This window comes from Sphaerodactylus townsendi, linkage group LG11 (assembly GCF_021028975.2).
Source record: "Sphaerodactylus townsendi isolate TG3544 linkage group LG11, MPM_Stown_v2.3, whole genome shotgun sequence".
Classification (NCBI taxonomy): domain Eukaryota; kingdom Metazoa; phylum Chordata; class Lepidosauria; order Squamata; family Sphaerodactylidae; genus Sphaerodactylus; species Sphaerodactylus townsendi.
Window position 1 is genome coordinate 65,522,068 of NC_059435.1, and position 13,729 is coordinate 65,535,796.

Genomic DNA, 13,729 nt, shown 5'->3' on the forward strand with positions numbered 1-13,729 from the left:
TTTCCAGATACAGATAAGTACCCCTGCAGAAAATAGATGCTTTGAAGTGGGGAATATGGCATTAGACTCTGCTGATGTCCTTCTCTTCTCCAAACCCCACCTGCCTCATACTCACCCCCCAACTCTCCAGAAACCTGGCCTACAAGATGCAAAAAAAAAATCACACACTTTCCCACCTGACAGCCAGTCACCAAGGAGTTGGTGCTTCACTCCCAGAGTCCCCAGGGACTTAAAGTATATAACAAATTGCACAAGAAGAAGAAGAGAAGGAAGACAGAGGAGTAGGAGTTTGGATTTATATCCCACCTTTCACTCAAGGTGGCCTACAGGCTCCTTTCCCTTCCTCTCCCCACAACAGACACCTTGTGAGGTAGGTGGGGCTGAGAGAAGTCTGAGAGAACTGTGACTAGCCCAAGGTCACCCAGCAGGAATGTAAAAGTGCAGAAATACATCTGGTTCACCAGATAAGCCTCTGAGGAGGAGTGGGGAATCAAACCAGGTTCTCCAGATTAGAATCCACCTGCTCTTAACCACTACACCACACTAGCTCTTATTGTGGGAAAAGGCATCCATGTGGAGTCCCTGACTCACTCCCCTGAAACATCTAACCAGTGGTGGGATCCAAAAATTTTAGTAACAGGTTCCCATGGTGGTGGGATTCAAACTGTGGCGCAACGCCAATGGGCCTGGGCGGGGCACGACGGGGGAGTGGCTGGGCATTCCAGGGGCGGGGCATTCCTGGGCGGGGCTGTGGCAAGGATGCAGCCGCTGCGCCGGCCCTTGGGCGGAAAACGAATGCACGCAGGCGCAGGCTGCCACGCACGCCGGTGCACCTCCTGCTAGACTGCTTCAAGTTCTGCGCGCTACTGCTGAGAGGAGGGGCGTAACTAAGGCAAAAACCACGTGGCAAAATCACCAATTAGTAACCCCCTCTCGGCACACACAAATAATTAGCAACCTACTCTCGGGAACCTGCGAGAACCTGCTGGATCCCACCTTTGCATCTAACACAATTAACTCAGTATCTTGCCACCATCTTGCTGTGTGTTTCCCCACCAGCTGCTAAATGTACCCTCAAAAGAAATCGTGCCACAGTGGAGAAGATAGCACACGACTCAGGACTGCCATTTTCACAGAACATGAGGGGGGGATAGGTGAGGTGGGGGTCCCAAATTAGCACACTTGTCTGGATCGCAGCCATGAAGGAGATATGGCGCATCTCAGCACTCCCTCAAGTTGAGGGTTTCAGCTGGGACCCAGGTGCAATCTGCTTCCTAGTGCTTCATTACGTTATTTGATTGGACCTGGTTCTTGCTTTTTCTAAGGGGAGTCAGGCTGAATTTGTTGAACAGAAATACACAAAACACACCAGGGACTGACGGTTGACTGCCTCGATAGACAAGCACAGCACTGAGAACAGATGTTGTGTCAACTCCGCAGTGCAGGCCTGCCAACAGACTTGCTATTGCAGAGTGGAGACGAGCAGCATGGCCAAATTTCTCAGGGTTTCGAGATATGAAGCAGGCGGCAGCAGAAGTGGGGAGGGCGCCTGATGCTGCTCTTTGTGGCAGAAACCAGGCTCACGAGCTGAAGACGGAGGGAAAGCTCTGCCTAAAGTTTCCTGATAACCTCCTCTTGATCAACCCATCTCTTACTTCATCCATTAAAGAAGAAGAGTTGAATTTACATCCCCCCTTTCTCTCCTGTAAGGAGACTCAAAGGGGCTTACAATCTCCTTGTCCTTCCCCCCCTCACAACAAACACCCTGTGAGGTAGGTGGGGCTGAGAGAGCTCAGAAGAACTGTGACTAGCCCAAGGTCACCCAGCTGGCGTGTGCGGGAGTGCACAGGCTAATCTGAATTCCCCAGATAAGCCTCCACAGCTCAAGCAGCCAGATCGAGGCATCAAACCTGGTTCCTCCAGAATAGAGTACACCTGCTCTTAACCACTACGCCACTGCTGCTCCTTAATACTTAAGGTCATGCATTCACTTCCAAATGAAGGAAGAAACCAGCTGAAAAAGGGCAGTTTATCAGGATACCAAAAAGCAATTCAGAGTAACAATTATGGGGCATTTGCGTTGTTCATTTTCCTATGACAATTTGTTTTAGCAGGGAGGGGGGTGGGCCGGAAGGTTAGAGCAACATGCAGTCAGATCAAACATAAAACTGCCATCCAAGCTTTCCAATCATCAAAGTCATGCAATAGAAGGGAGTTGTGCTGATCAAGTCCACCAATCCTGCTTTGAAAGCAGTTGTGTTTTTGTATAAGCAGCCTCCTTGACCCTCCAGTTCTCTCCCCAGCAGAGCTGTAAGCCAGAGTAGACAGTAGTACTTTATCAAAGGATGCATCACCATTTTATAGACTGGATTTTTGAAAGTGCCCTGGGGACTCAAATCCACTGAGAACTACAGAGCAGGTGGAGGAGGAGTTCTTGCCCCCACCAATGGCGCCGTTCTCAAGAGGTGATCAGTTCAGCTCTTGAAAATCTACTAACCCTGTGTCCACAGATCCCTGAACAGAACCCAGTCACATTGGTGACACAGATTGGCTTTATATTGCCAGAAAGGTTGCTGCTCTTGAATGAGTCAGGTTGCTGACTTGTTTACTATAGTAAATCTTTATAAAGTATTTCTGAACAGCTTTGGAAATGCTTAGCTCGAGTAGGGGGGAAATCAAGGTGCAATGATTAAAGCTCAAATTAATTTGGCCTCGAGAAGTTCTAAAATGCTATTTTAATACATAAAATAATATGCTCATTTTGAAACATGTTTGGGAACAAAGAAGTTTCTGCCCTCTGAGCAGTGATTTTCCAAAGTGAGGTAATCCTCTTATTCCACCGAAACGATTTAAATTATGGAATTAAGGGGTAAAAATTGGACGACATGTGGCTCATAAGAAAACAGTTTTTCAGTCCAGGTAGCCATTTTAAAAGTGCCCCAAAGCTATCAACGGGCAGCACAGCGATCGTCAAAAATGCATGGCTAAAAACCTCAGCAGACAAAAAGCCAAGCAAGTTAGGGAGTGTGGCTTAAAGGCACACCATCGAAGCATTTCCAAAGCTGCAAGCAGAAGGTGCCAGGTTCAATTCCCGGCATCCTCAGTTAAAAGGATCAGGTAACAGATGATACGATAGACCAGAGATAATGGAGAGCCACTAAGGACCAGAGTGGACAATGTTGACCTCAATATCAATAATGAATATCATTGAGTCTTTGAAGTTTTTGAAGACGCCTCACTGAAAACAAAACGAAAAAGTGCGGGAAGCAACGTGTGCACGGGATTGGCAGTGAAAACTAACTTTATTCATGTACTTTTACTTGACAAACAGAAATGGCAAACAGGTGAACTGCAAGCAGAGCACACATCTGTGGGAACAGTGGTGGGATCCAAAAATTTTAGTAACAGGTTCCCACGGTGGTGGGATTCAAACTGTGGCGTTGCGCCAATGGGGCTGGCCGGGGCACGATGGGGGCACGGGCAGGCATTCTGGGGCGGGGCATTCCTGGGTGGGGCTGTGGCAAGGACGAAGCCACTGCGCCGGTCCTTGGGCGGGAAACGAATGCACGCAGGCGCAGGCTGCCACGCACGCCGGTGCACCTCCTGCTAGACTGCTTCAAGTTCTGCGCACTACTGCTGAGAAGAGGGGCGTATCTAAGGCAAAAATCACGTGGCAAAATCACCAATTAGTAACCCCCTCTTGGCACACAAAAATAATTAGTAATCTACTCTCAGGAACCTGTGAGAACCTGCTGGATCCCACCTCTGTGTGGGAACCTTCTGCAAGTTTAGCATTGAAGACAAGTAAAACATCTTCCAAACATTTTGAGGGGAAAACTGTACGGAATTCCACCCCAAAACGCTTTTTTAAATTGTCCTGAAGACATTTTATTTGTGTTGTGCGGAATGGGACTCTGTTTCTCTCTTGCTTTGAAACCTCTGTAGGGTCACCATTAATGGGCTGCAACTTGATGGCAGATTCCATCACCAGTCCTTACAGCAACAACAACAACAAACAAACAACCCTCTATAGTCTGGATCCCACAAATCTATTCCATTAATTCCACAGATCCCACAGATCTATTCCAAAAAAGTACTTTCATCCAGTGGAAGGATCCAACTCTTGTATTCTCATATTTCATACTCGAAGCTGAAACAGCACAGCTTGCCCAAGGTCTCTTAGTGGGTTAATGGCAGAAGTGAGACTTAACCTGGGCAATTCCCAATTCATACCCTAGCCTCTAAACCACTATGGAACATCAGACAGGACACACAAAGTGAAAGGAATAACCTCTTTTGATAGCACCATAGCTTTAAGAGTGCTTCACATGCATTACAAATCAGTAACTTTTTCTTTATGGTATGTCTGAAAGAAGAACCAGTATTATAGCTTTATTAGAATCGGGCAAAGCAAAAGCCAAGTTTTTATTTACATATTTTTACATATTATTTACATAACTAGTGGTTACGCTGTGGAGTTCTCTTGGCCATGAGCACGGATGGCTTTAAAAGAGAATTAGGCAGAATCATGGAGGATAAGGTTCACCAAAGACAGCTAGTGGTAGTGACTGATGGGAACATCCATATTCATAGAGAGCAAATCTCTGAACACCACTGTGTAAGGCTGGATGCTGAACTAGATGGACGCATTGGCCTGATCCAGAAGGGCTCTGAGGTAAAAAGCTTAACGTTGTCCCCTGTGCCAGCACCAGGTCATTACTGATCAACGGAGTGACCATCACCTCACAACATTTACCAGGCAAATTATGTTTATGGAGTGGTTTGCCATTGCCTTTCTCAGTTGTCTATATGGGTACATATTTTACCAACCTTGAAAGGATAAAAGGCTGAGTTAACCTTGAGCCAACTACCTGAAATTGATTTCTGTCAGGATCAAACTCAGGTCATGAGCAGAGCTTTGACGGCAATACTGCAGCTCACCTCTCTGCGTCACGGGGTTCCTCTGACACCCCGCTTATTTTCAGATAAGTATTGAAACTCAATGGCGGCGAAGGCAAAAGGACTCGCCCATGAGGCCCACAGTCACACAGCGTCTTACTTTAACATGGCTGCCACCCATGTAAAGGAGTTATGCATGCCGTGTAGCAGAACAGAATCCAGAAATGTTTCCTACAATCAAGGCTGTGAACCTAAAAACACAAAAACTCTAACAGACTGGAGAAAAAGAACAGCCCCAGCCTAATTCTACCTCCTCTTTGGTTTTTACCCAGTACATCAAATGTCACATCTCCTTTTCTTGCAGGATTAACAGCGGCAAGTCGTATTGTACTGCAAGTCTTCCTGCAAGATCGGCTCCATTAAAAATCCTTTTGTTTTCCTTGGCTCCCGATAAGTAATGCTGCAAAGGTACTGATAACGTTTTGACTAAGCTAGATAAGAAATTCAAATCAGATTAAACGGAATGTCATCGTTTCCCTTTTGAATAGTCCGACTGGCGCCTTCATAAGTGCGCCATTCTGCAAGCTTGTGAGAAATCCAAAATCTACACAATCTAGTTATATTAACTTGTTGACTTTCCCCGGCTGGCTGGCTTTTCTTTCATTTGTAAAAGCCCCCCAGACTAGCGCAACGTTGAATCTGACTTCTGCCGGTTACTTCGTTCTCGTGAAAAAGAACGACCTCTTTCAGTAAGCTACCCTGAGCCCAACTTGTTGGGAAAGGACAGGTTAAAAATCAAATAAAACTAAGTAAACAGAAAGCATCCTGGATTCATGTTCCCAGTCCCACGCATTAGATTCAGGACTGTGCATATCCCTGCAACTATATAAATCAAGTCAGGGAGGAAGAGCAAAAAACTGTTCGGCCAAAGCCACAGGTACTGAACATAGTCCAGGCTTTGTTATCTGGCATTCATTAGGAAAGGGGCTATTAGGATTGCCAGCTCCAGGTTGGGAAATACCTGAAGATTTGGGGAACGGAACCTGAAGGGGGCAGAGTTTGGGGAAGGGAGGGATGCCATAAAATCCATCTTCCAAAGTGGTCATTTTCACCAGGTGAACTGATCTTTGTGACCTGGAGATGTTATAATCCCAGATCACCAGCCACCAGCTGGGGATTGGCCACTCTAGGGTCGATTCCGGTGACTTCGCGTTAACGCACCTAAGGATTCCGAGAGCTGCGTTCGACCCACTAAGTCCGCGTTCCGCGCGGAGACAACCACTCGGGATCGTACATGGTTTTTTTTACCGAAGCCGCCCCGTGTAACGGTCAAATTTCCGACTCCAGTTGGGAACTCCTACTTCTTTTCAGGGAACCAAACCGAACTCAGCTCGATTCCAGTGAAGAGGCGATGCGGAATCTCTGGTGCCAGGAGTCCCCCATTCAGCCAATCACAGCTGAGTGTTTTGGGCATGCGTACAGCTGGCCAATCAAAAAACGCCACCTTCGTCCCTCCATTCCTGTGGCGTTATTTTTTTTATAACGTGTGTGGGGATAGACGGAACATGGCTGTAGAACAGTAACCAATCGGTACGGAGCGGCAAAGAGGCACAGGATGATTCCGCCCTCCGAGCTGGGATCAAGTTGGTTGCAGTGGGAAACAACAATGGCTTCGACCTAGGTTAGTACCCTTCTCAGGGAACTGGGTTGAATCTATTTTACTCGTGTGCGGAATCGTCCTAGGACTGCTGATTAATCAAAGGTGCAGCATGATGTCGTGGTTAAGAGCGGCGGACTCTAATCTGGAGAACTGGGGTTGTTTCCCGGCTCCTACACATGAAGTTTGCTGGGTGACGTTGGGCCAGTCATAGGTTTGTTTGGACTCTCCCAGCCCCACCTACCTTACAAGGTGTCTGTTGTGGGGAAGAGAAGGGAAGATGATTGTAAGCCACTTTGAGACTTAGAGGTAGGGGAAAGTGGGGTATAAAACCCAACTTTTCTTCTTCAAATGACTCAAGTTTCACACCATGTGCATTTGTGTGGAGGCTTCCTCCCAGCCCATGTCCGCCCTGCCTCCTCCTACAGGTGACTTAAGTGCTCTGCAGCACCGCTTCACTCTTCCCATGGGCCACCTCTCCTCCCTCTAACCTGGCTCCCTCTCCAGGGTCTCCCATGCCCTTTCATACCATTTCACTCTCCCTAACCCAGATACCAGTTAACAAGAGTTTTCTGGATAGTAAAACACTGGATGAAACAGCCTGTACCATATTCAGCCATTTTCTGGGTTTGGGGACTTCAGCTGACATCACGTACAGGTCACAAGCAAACGTTCTTAATCATGACTAGGAACTGGAAACTATTACTGGAATATTTGCTGTTTGTAGCTCTCCATTATGCTGCACCAGTTGCTGTGGGTTCTACAATGGGATCATTTCACACAGAACCCTCGCAATATTTTGAATCCACACCAGTTGGTAATTGACATCTGCTTGTTTTTTGTTTATGCACTGCTTTGCCATCATTTCATGCCAATAAACTGAGCTATTGTCTAAGAACACATCCCATCCGCAAGGTAATTCCTCTCCAAGAGGAACACTGAGAAAACACCAAGGTTCACGGATGTAGTCGTTCTTTTGTTAAATCGTTCCACTGCAGAACTTACATATTCCTTTGTAGGAACCCACACATCAAGGACAACCACAGGGATGATCAAGTCCTACAAGGAAAGGCAGAGGGACTTGGGAATGTTCAGTCGAGAACCGAGGAGGTTGACAGGGAACACGATAGATTTCTGTAAGCATTTGAATGGCTGCCATTTGGAGATCAGGTAGCTGTTCCTGTTGTTCTCAGATGAAAGGACTCATTAAATTATGGGTTTAAATTATGGGCGAAAGGTACCAGCTGGACATTAGGACTTTTTTTAAAAAAAGAGTTGTTCAGAAATAGAATTTGGTGCCTAGGAAAGTCTTGAGCACCTCCTCACTGGCCGTCTTCAAGGAGCAGCTGGATAAACTCTTGTCAAGAGTTGCTTATCCTGCACTGAGCAGGGGTTTGGATCAGACGGCCTTTACCACCCCTTCCAACAGTATGACCCTACGATCTCTCTCACACAAACACAGGTAATGCTCACTCTCTCGTCCTTGATTCGTGTTACATGCAAGAGACTTCCGGGCCAGTTTGACACAAGACACTTGTGCAAAAAAGGTAATTTGAGTACAAGTTTGTTAGATTTTCTTGGTGGACTAGCTACCCTATTTATTCTGTGGTGGCTTGGGCCTTTGGAACCACACATACAGCACGTTGCTAAACAGAAGCAAAAAGAGGCAACCGGGCATTCTTTGTGAAATTCAAACTCCCAGCTCAATTTTCATACAATTCCTCCATGAGAAAGAACGGTCTCCCGTAGCATATCTCTAAAGGAATGGATCCATTAGTTTCCCCAAAAGGGGGGGCCGTCCCTGACCTTTGCACTCCGGGGAAGCACCGCTGAACAGCTCTGTGGGATCCAAATTTCACTTGTGGTGCTTGGCAAACCTGACATATAAGACCTTTGAAATGTGATGAATAACAATTCCACAGGAGTATTTTAGGATGCATCGCTAACAATGCAAGAAGTTTCCATAGCAATTTTAACTCATTTCATTTCTATATGAGCGCGACAATCTTTGGATCACTTGTCAGTCATGACTCCGGCTTTATTGTAAGTGGTATCAGTTATTTCTGCTCAGTCTGTAAAGTGTTTCATGATACTCCGAGGGCTGTTGTATCAAAATAAATTGTACCGAAACTATGCTTTGACTTGGTTCTTTAAGCAAGAAAAAATCTATTTAATATAACTCTGGGGAAACAAGCCACATGGAGGATGTTCATAACCTGTGTAGCAAGATGCAATTAAAGATTTGCTCGCGTGAAATACAGGAAGACACAAAAAGGGACAAAAACACCTGTCAAAGCCACTCTTAAGTTATAGACTTTAACCTACGGGGTTCATTTTGTTACACAGACAAATCCCATTTTTGAAAGCCAGCTTGGAATTCTTCCTGCCAACAGCGGCATCGGACAAAACTAGGTGTTACAAATGACACGGAGCTGCTGTTGGAGAAGAGCTCACAGCATCGCATTCTTCTCCACCTGCTTTGTGACAACTAGAGATGTTCAATGCATCATCTGCGCATTTCGTTGCTTCACAAGGGATAACTAATGTGGTGAAGTGCAAGCAGAAGATACTCTTATCATGCACAAAGGACAGGAAAACACTTGGCCACTGTTTCAGGAGTACCCCTGTGAATACTATAATGTCCATTTATGCCTATTAAAGTTTAATGATGATGATGCTATAATGTCCAATCCCACCACTAAAAACAAGAGAAGCTGGGAAAGTCTGAATTGGAAGGAAGATGCATGACCGCTTTGACTCTGTAGGGTTTGAGAGAATAAAGGAAGATGTAATGTCAAATGCTTTCATGGACAGAATCAACTGGCTATAAAATTATGCATGGGGTAGAAAATGTTGACAGAGAGAAATTTTTTTCTCTTTCTCACAATACTAGAACCAGGGGGCATTCATTGAAAATGCTGGGGGAAGAATTAGGACTAATAAAAGGAAACACTTCTTCACACAACATGTGATTGGTGTTTGGAATATGCTGCCACAGGAGGTGGTGATGGCCACGAACCTGGATAGCTTTAAAAGGGGCTTGGACAGATTTATGGAGGAGAAGTCGATCTCTGGCTACCAATCTTGATCCTCCTTGATCTGAGACTGCAAATGCCTTAGCAGACCAGGTGCTCAGGAGCAGCAGCAGCAGCAGCAGAAGGCCGTTGCTTTCACCTCCTGCATGTGAGCTCCCAAAGGCACCTGGTGGGCCACTGCGAGTAGCAGAGTGCCGGACTAGATGGACTCTGGTCTGATCCAGCAGGCTAGTTCTTATGTTCTTATGTAGGTCTTCCAGGCTGTGTGGCCGTTGTCTGGTAGTTTTTGCTTCTCACATTTCACCACAGATGCGGGCAAAACATTAAAAGCAAAAACTGCCAGACCACGGCCACGCAGCCCAGAAAACCTACAACAGCCAATAAAGGAAGACGTCACAAATGATGTTATTGGGAACATTAAAAACACACGCTCTGGAACTCTGCTGAATGATTTAATGGCATTTTTAAATTGCAACGAAGACAAACACGGAACATCTAAGGAACACAAATCACCAGAGTTATCAGTAAATTCAAAAAGTGGTTCTACATTGACATACAAGTACAGGATTTTTTCCTCCTCTGAGGAAGCTTGTTTTTCAAAGATTTAAGCATCGAAAATAAAGATTTGTTGATTCTGAAACAGTTACAGATAGGCAAAAAAAAGAAATGATGTGCATGTTAAAGAACATTTACACACAAAGAAACAGAGACAGACAGGTCTTTGCAATTTGCCCAGTGATACAGCAAAAACTAAGTCTCAATACTGGAAAAAAAAATGTAACGAGACTTTCCTTCCTCTTATGTGAAATGTGCGGGACACAATTAGATTCACAGCAGCTGGGACACCTGGACACCTGGAGATGGAGACCCCTGAAAGTGAAATGTGCGACCAGTCTAATTTCTTCACCTCTACCATTCAAACGCTGTTGGGGCGGAACCTGCCAGTTTTACCCAGCATTTAAAACATTGCAAAACCAAACTAGGCAGCTTGCTGGCTCCTCCTAAAGAAGCCAGGGGGTTGAGGCTGAAGCGAGAATGTGCACTTTGGCAAAAGCCTTGCAGACCACAATCTCATGAACCGCCTGCACGGTCAGAGTCCGATATTCCCAAACGGCTTCACAGGAAAGCCCCAAATGGCAGCCGTGGTGCTGCCCCGTCTAATATGGCAAAGTCCATCCAGCTAACTTGTTTATTGCTCCTAAAATGTGAGGTTCAGCTGGCGTATCTTCTGCTCCTTGTAAGCCAGGAAACCCGTTGAGAAACCAGATTTCTTAAAACAACGAAAAACCTTCACATGCACTACACAGCTCAGCCTTACTTTGGTTTCTCTTGCAATTCATCAACAAGGGATAAACTTTCAGGGCTTCCCTCCATCTGCACCCCCCCCCCTCTCCTGTTAACTGAACACACCATAAAGTCATCTACCACTGATTCAAATCTTGCCATAGGCTACTGGGCTGGGGGAAGAGATTGGACAGAACCAAACTTAACACACACACACACAACACACACACACACACACACACACACACACAACAGCAAGGTTCTCCAAAACAGACTGGGAAGGGGGAAAGTTGGAATATTCAGTGGGCTTGAAGTCAATCTCCAGTCATCTCTTTCTAAAAGTTCAAGTCACTTATTCTGCATCAACATACATGACGATAACCACGTACTTCGACTATTTACTCACCCATAAGGGCTGCAGTTTGAAGTATCTACTTCTCTGGGATCCAACAAGATCATGCCACTAATATTTCATGGCCTAAACTCTCTTCCAGATTCTCCATTTACTACCTTAACTTTCATAGGCCCACTTACAATGCAGTGCTTCAACTTGCCTCTAGGATATTCAGTCTCTTGCAATGGATTCCTTCACTCCCAACCCATTCTATTCTATGTCAGCGGGGGGGAAAAATCAGCTTATTACATTCGTCTTGGGAGGATGTGAGTCTCCAAAACAAAAGGATCACAATACCAGATGTTTTTACAGAAACCCATTTAAAACACAATTTATAAGGAAGACACAGACCCATTCTAGCCTTTTGGCCTCTCAACTCTGAGATATTGAGAGGAGAGCCATTGGCAAGGCAACGCATCTGCGAAGGAGCCTCGAACCCGCCCTTCAAATCCTTCAAAAAAAAAAAAACCCCGATCAGCAGCAAAAAAAAAAAGACTTTGCAAATATGAACCAAGAAAGAATTAACGTAGGAGGAGCAAAATCCATCCAGGTCCTTTCGAGAGGGAAAAGAGAGAGAAACCCGGAGGGACAAAGCAGGCAAGTCGTGTTCCACTGTAAGCAGGACATTGACTATGATTGTCTTCACAGCACATCACTGGGAGATCCAAAGTGATGAGCTGGAACAGCAAGACTTACGGTAGCCCCACATTCATTTTTGAGGTAGCACTCAGTTACTACTGAGGGGTGGGTTAGACCTGGAGAACTATGTCCAGCACTCCTGAACTCTTGGCTATGCCCAGTGGACACCTATCTATTTTTTTTCTTTGAACAGCAGAGGTTCCTCTTTTTCCCAAGCTAATATTCAGTTTGCTAAGCGGTGTAAGAAGGAAGCATTGCTACACAGGCCCAAACAGGGATCTAGCTGCACGGGTCTTTGGATTTTGATCTGGGTGGCATCATCTTGAACAGGCAGAAGGCGGGAGAGCGCCTGTTTAAAACACATAAAATATGGGATGCATTCAAAAAGATACAAACCAAAACAATGTTTATTTCTCTGGCGCGGGGGGGGAAAAAGATCACAGAAATGCAGCTACGTCAATCCTTCTTAGATAGTCTCACATTCTCTAGGAAAGTCATCTGACACTTACAGAAATGGTTTATAACGACTGCTATAAACTAAAGTGCTTAAAAGCTTGTTCGGATTACCATGATTGCGATATTTCATAGGGTGCCATGAGTGTGAAATGCCAAAACACAATGCGGTGCTCAGGCCGACGGGCTGAGAATGCTGGCTAGTTCTTGAAATGTTAAGGACATTCTCAGTGCTACTTATGGTCTCCTTGCATTTCCAGCAACCAGATTACATTGGAGTTGGAACTGTTACTACATTGGAGTGCTCGAGTCAGCCTTCATACAAGACGCAAGAAAGGTTCCCATTATACTTCAAAGTCAAATTCACCCTTCATCTTAAGGATTTGGCCCTGAATTCTCTTCTCTTTGCAGGGCAGATATGTAAAACGACAGGGAGGAAGGGGAAGGCAGATTATATATTCTTCACAATAACGACACAGAATTCACATTTAAGTCAAACATAATGCCCTACAGTTCATCTATGCTGAATAACTTACGGACACTTCTACGCTCTGTAGGAAAGCCAAGCATCCTTTTACCACCAGCAGATGCCAAGATATAAAAGTTCATACACAAGAACCTAACTTCTTTGAAAAGGTCACATTTTTTTTCCTGTACATTTCATGCAAACTGTGCACAACATGGTAACAACATCTGTAACAGACCCCCTTTCAAGGCGCATCTTTTACACAATGAGAGCAGACCAGCTCACAAGGAAGCGTCTGCAAAAAAGGTAAAAAGTCTATGGCAACAAAAACGAAAAGAAGGACGAAAATCCTCCCGGCATCTTATTTTTCCTGGAGCAGGGCAGGGATGTTGATATTCCACCCTATAGCTTGGCGATCGAATCCACAAGTGAACAAGTTGCACGTCGGGTGGTCTTCACTCCACGCTGAACAACAAACCATTCTTCTGTGACCCTGTAACAGCGAAAATGCCGGCATTTAGAATAGGCTACTCCTGAAAGCTATTAGTTTCGACATACGCGGGCCAAAGATGGTTTATCATGGTTTATCATCCATAGCAGGCTTAACCTTCCAAAGGCCTGAGTTCTCTGCAGAACACTGTGTGTACAGTTAATCATTCCTTGCCAGAATAAATCCAGTTGCACTGCGTGCACAGGCAGGAGCCACAAAAATCCTCAAGTACCGTTGACAGCAACAGCGCGTCGGAATTTTCAGTACAACCACTCACAGGATCAGATCCTTACAACTAAGATGCACGTGTGTGCATTTTTTCTCTTGCATTTTGGGATTTTTAACACACAAATCCTTAAAGGGCACAATCCAGCTCCAATTAAGCACTGTCGGGTTCTTTTCACACCACAGG

The 13,729-nt window shown here is 45.4% G+C and overlaps 1 protein-coding gene across 4 annotated transcripts in view; it reads right to left on the minus strand.

Moving 5' to 3' along the window:
- Positions 1-10,030: 10,030 nt before the first annotated feature.
- WDR37 (WD repeat domain 37) overlaps positions 10,031-13,729 on the minus strand; it is a 53,610-nt gene continuing 49,911 nt past the window's right edge. For all 4 annotated transcript variants that reach the window (XM_048510606.1, XM_048510607.1, XM_048510608.1 and 1 more), the window contains one exon: positions 10,031-13,320. In XM_048510606.1, the coding sequence (XP_048366563.1) occupies positions 13,189-13,320 (132 nt within the window). In that variant the 3' untranslated portion in view covers positions 10,031-13,188. The remainder of the gene's footprint in view (positions 13,321-13,729) is intronic.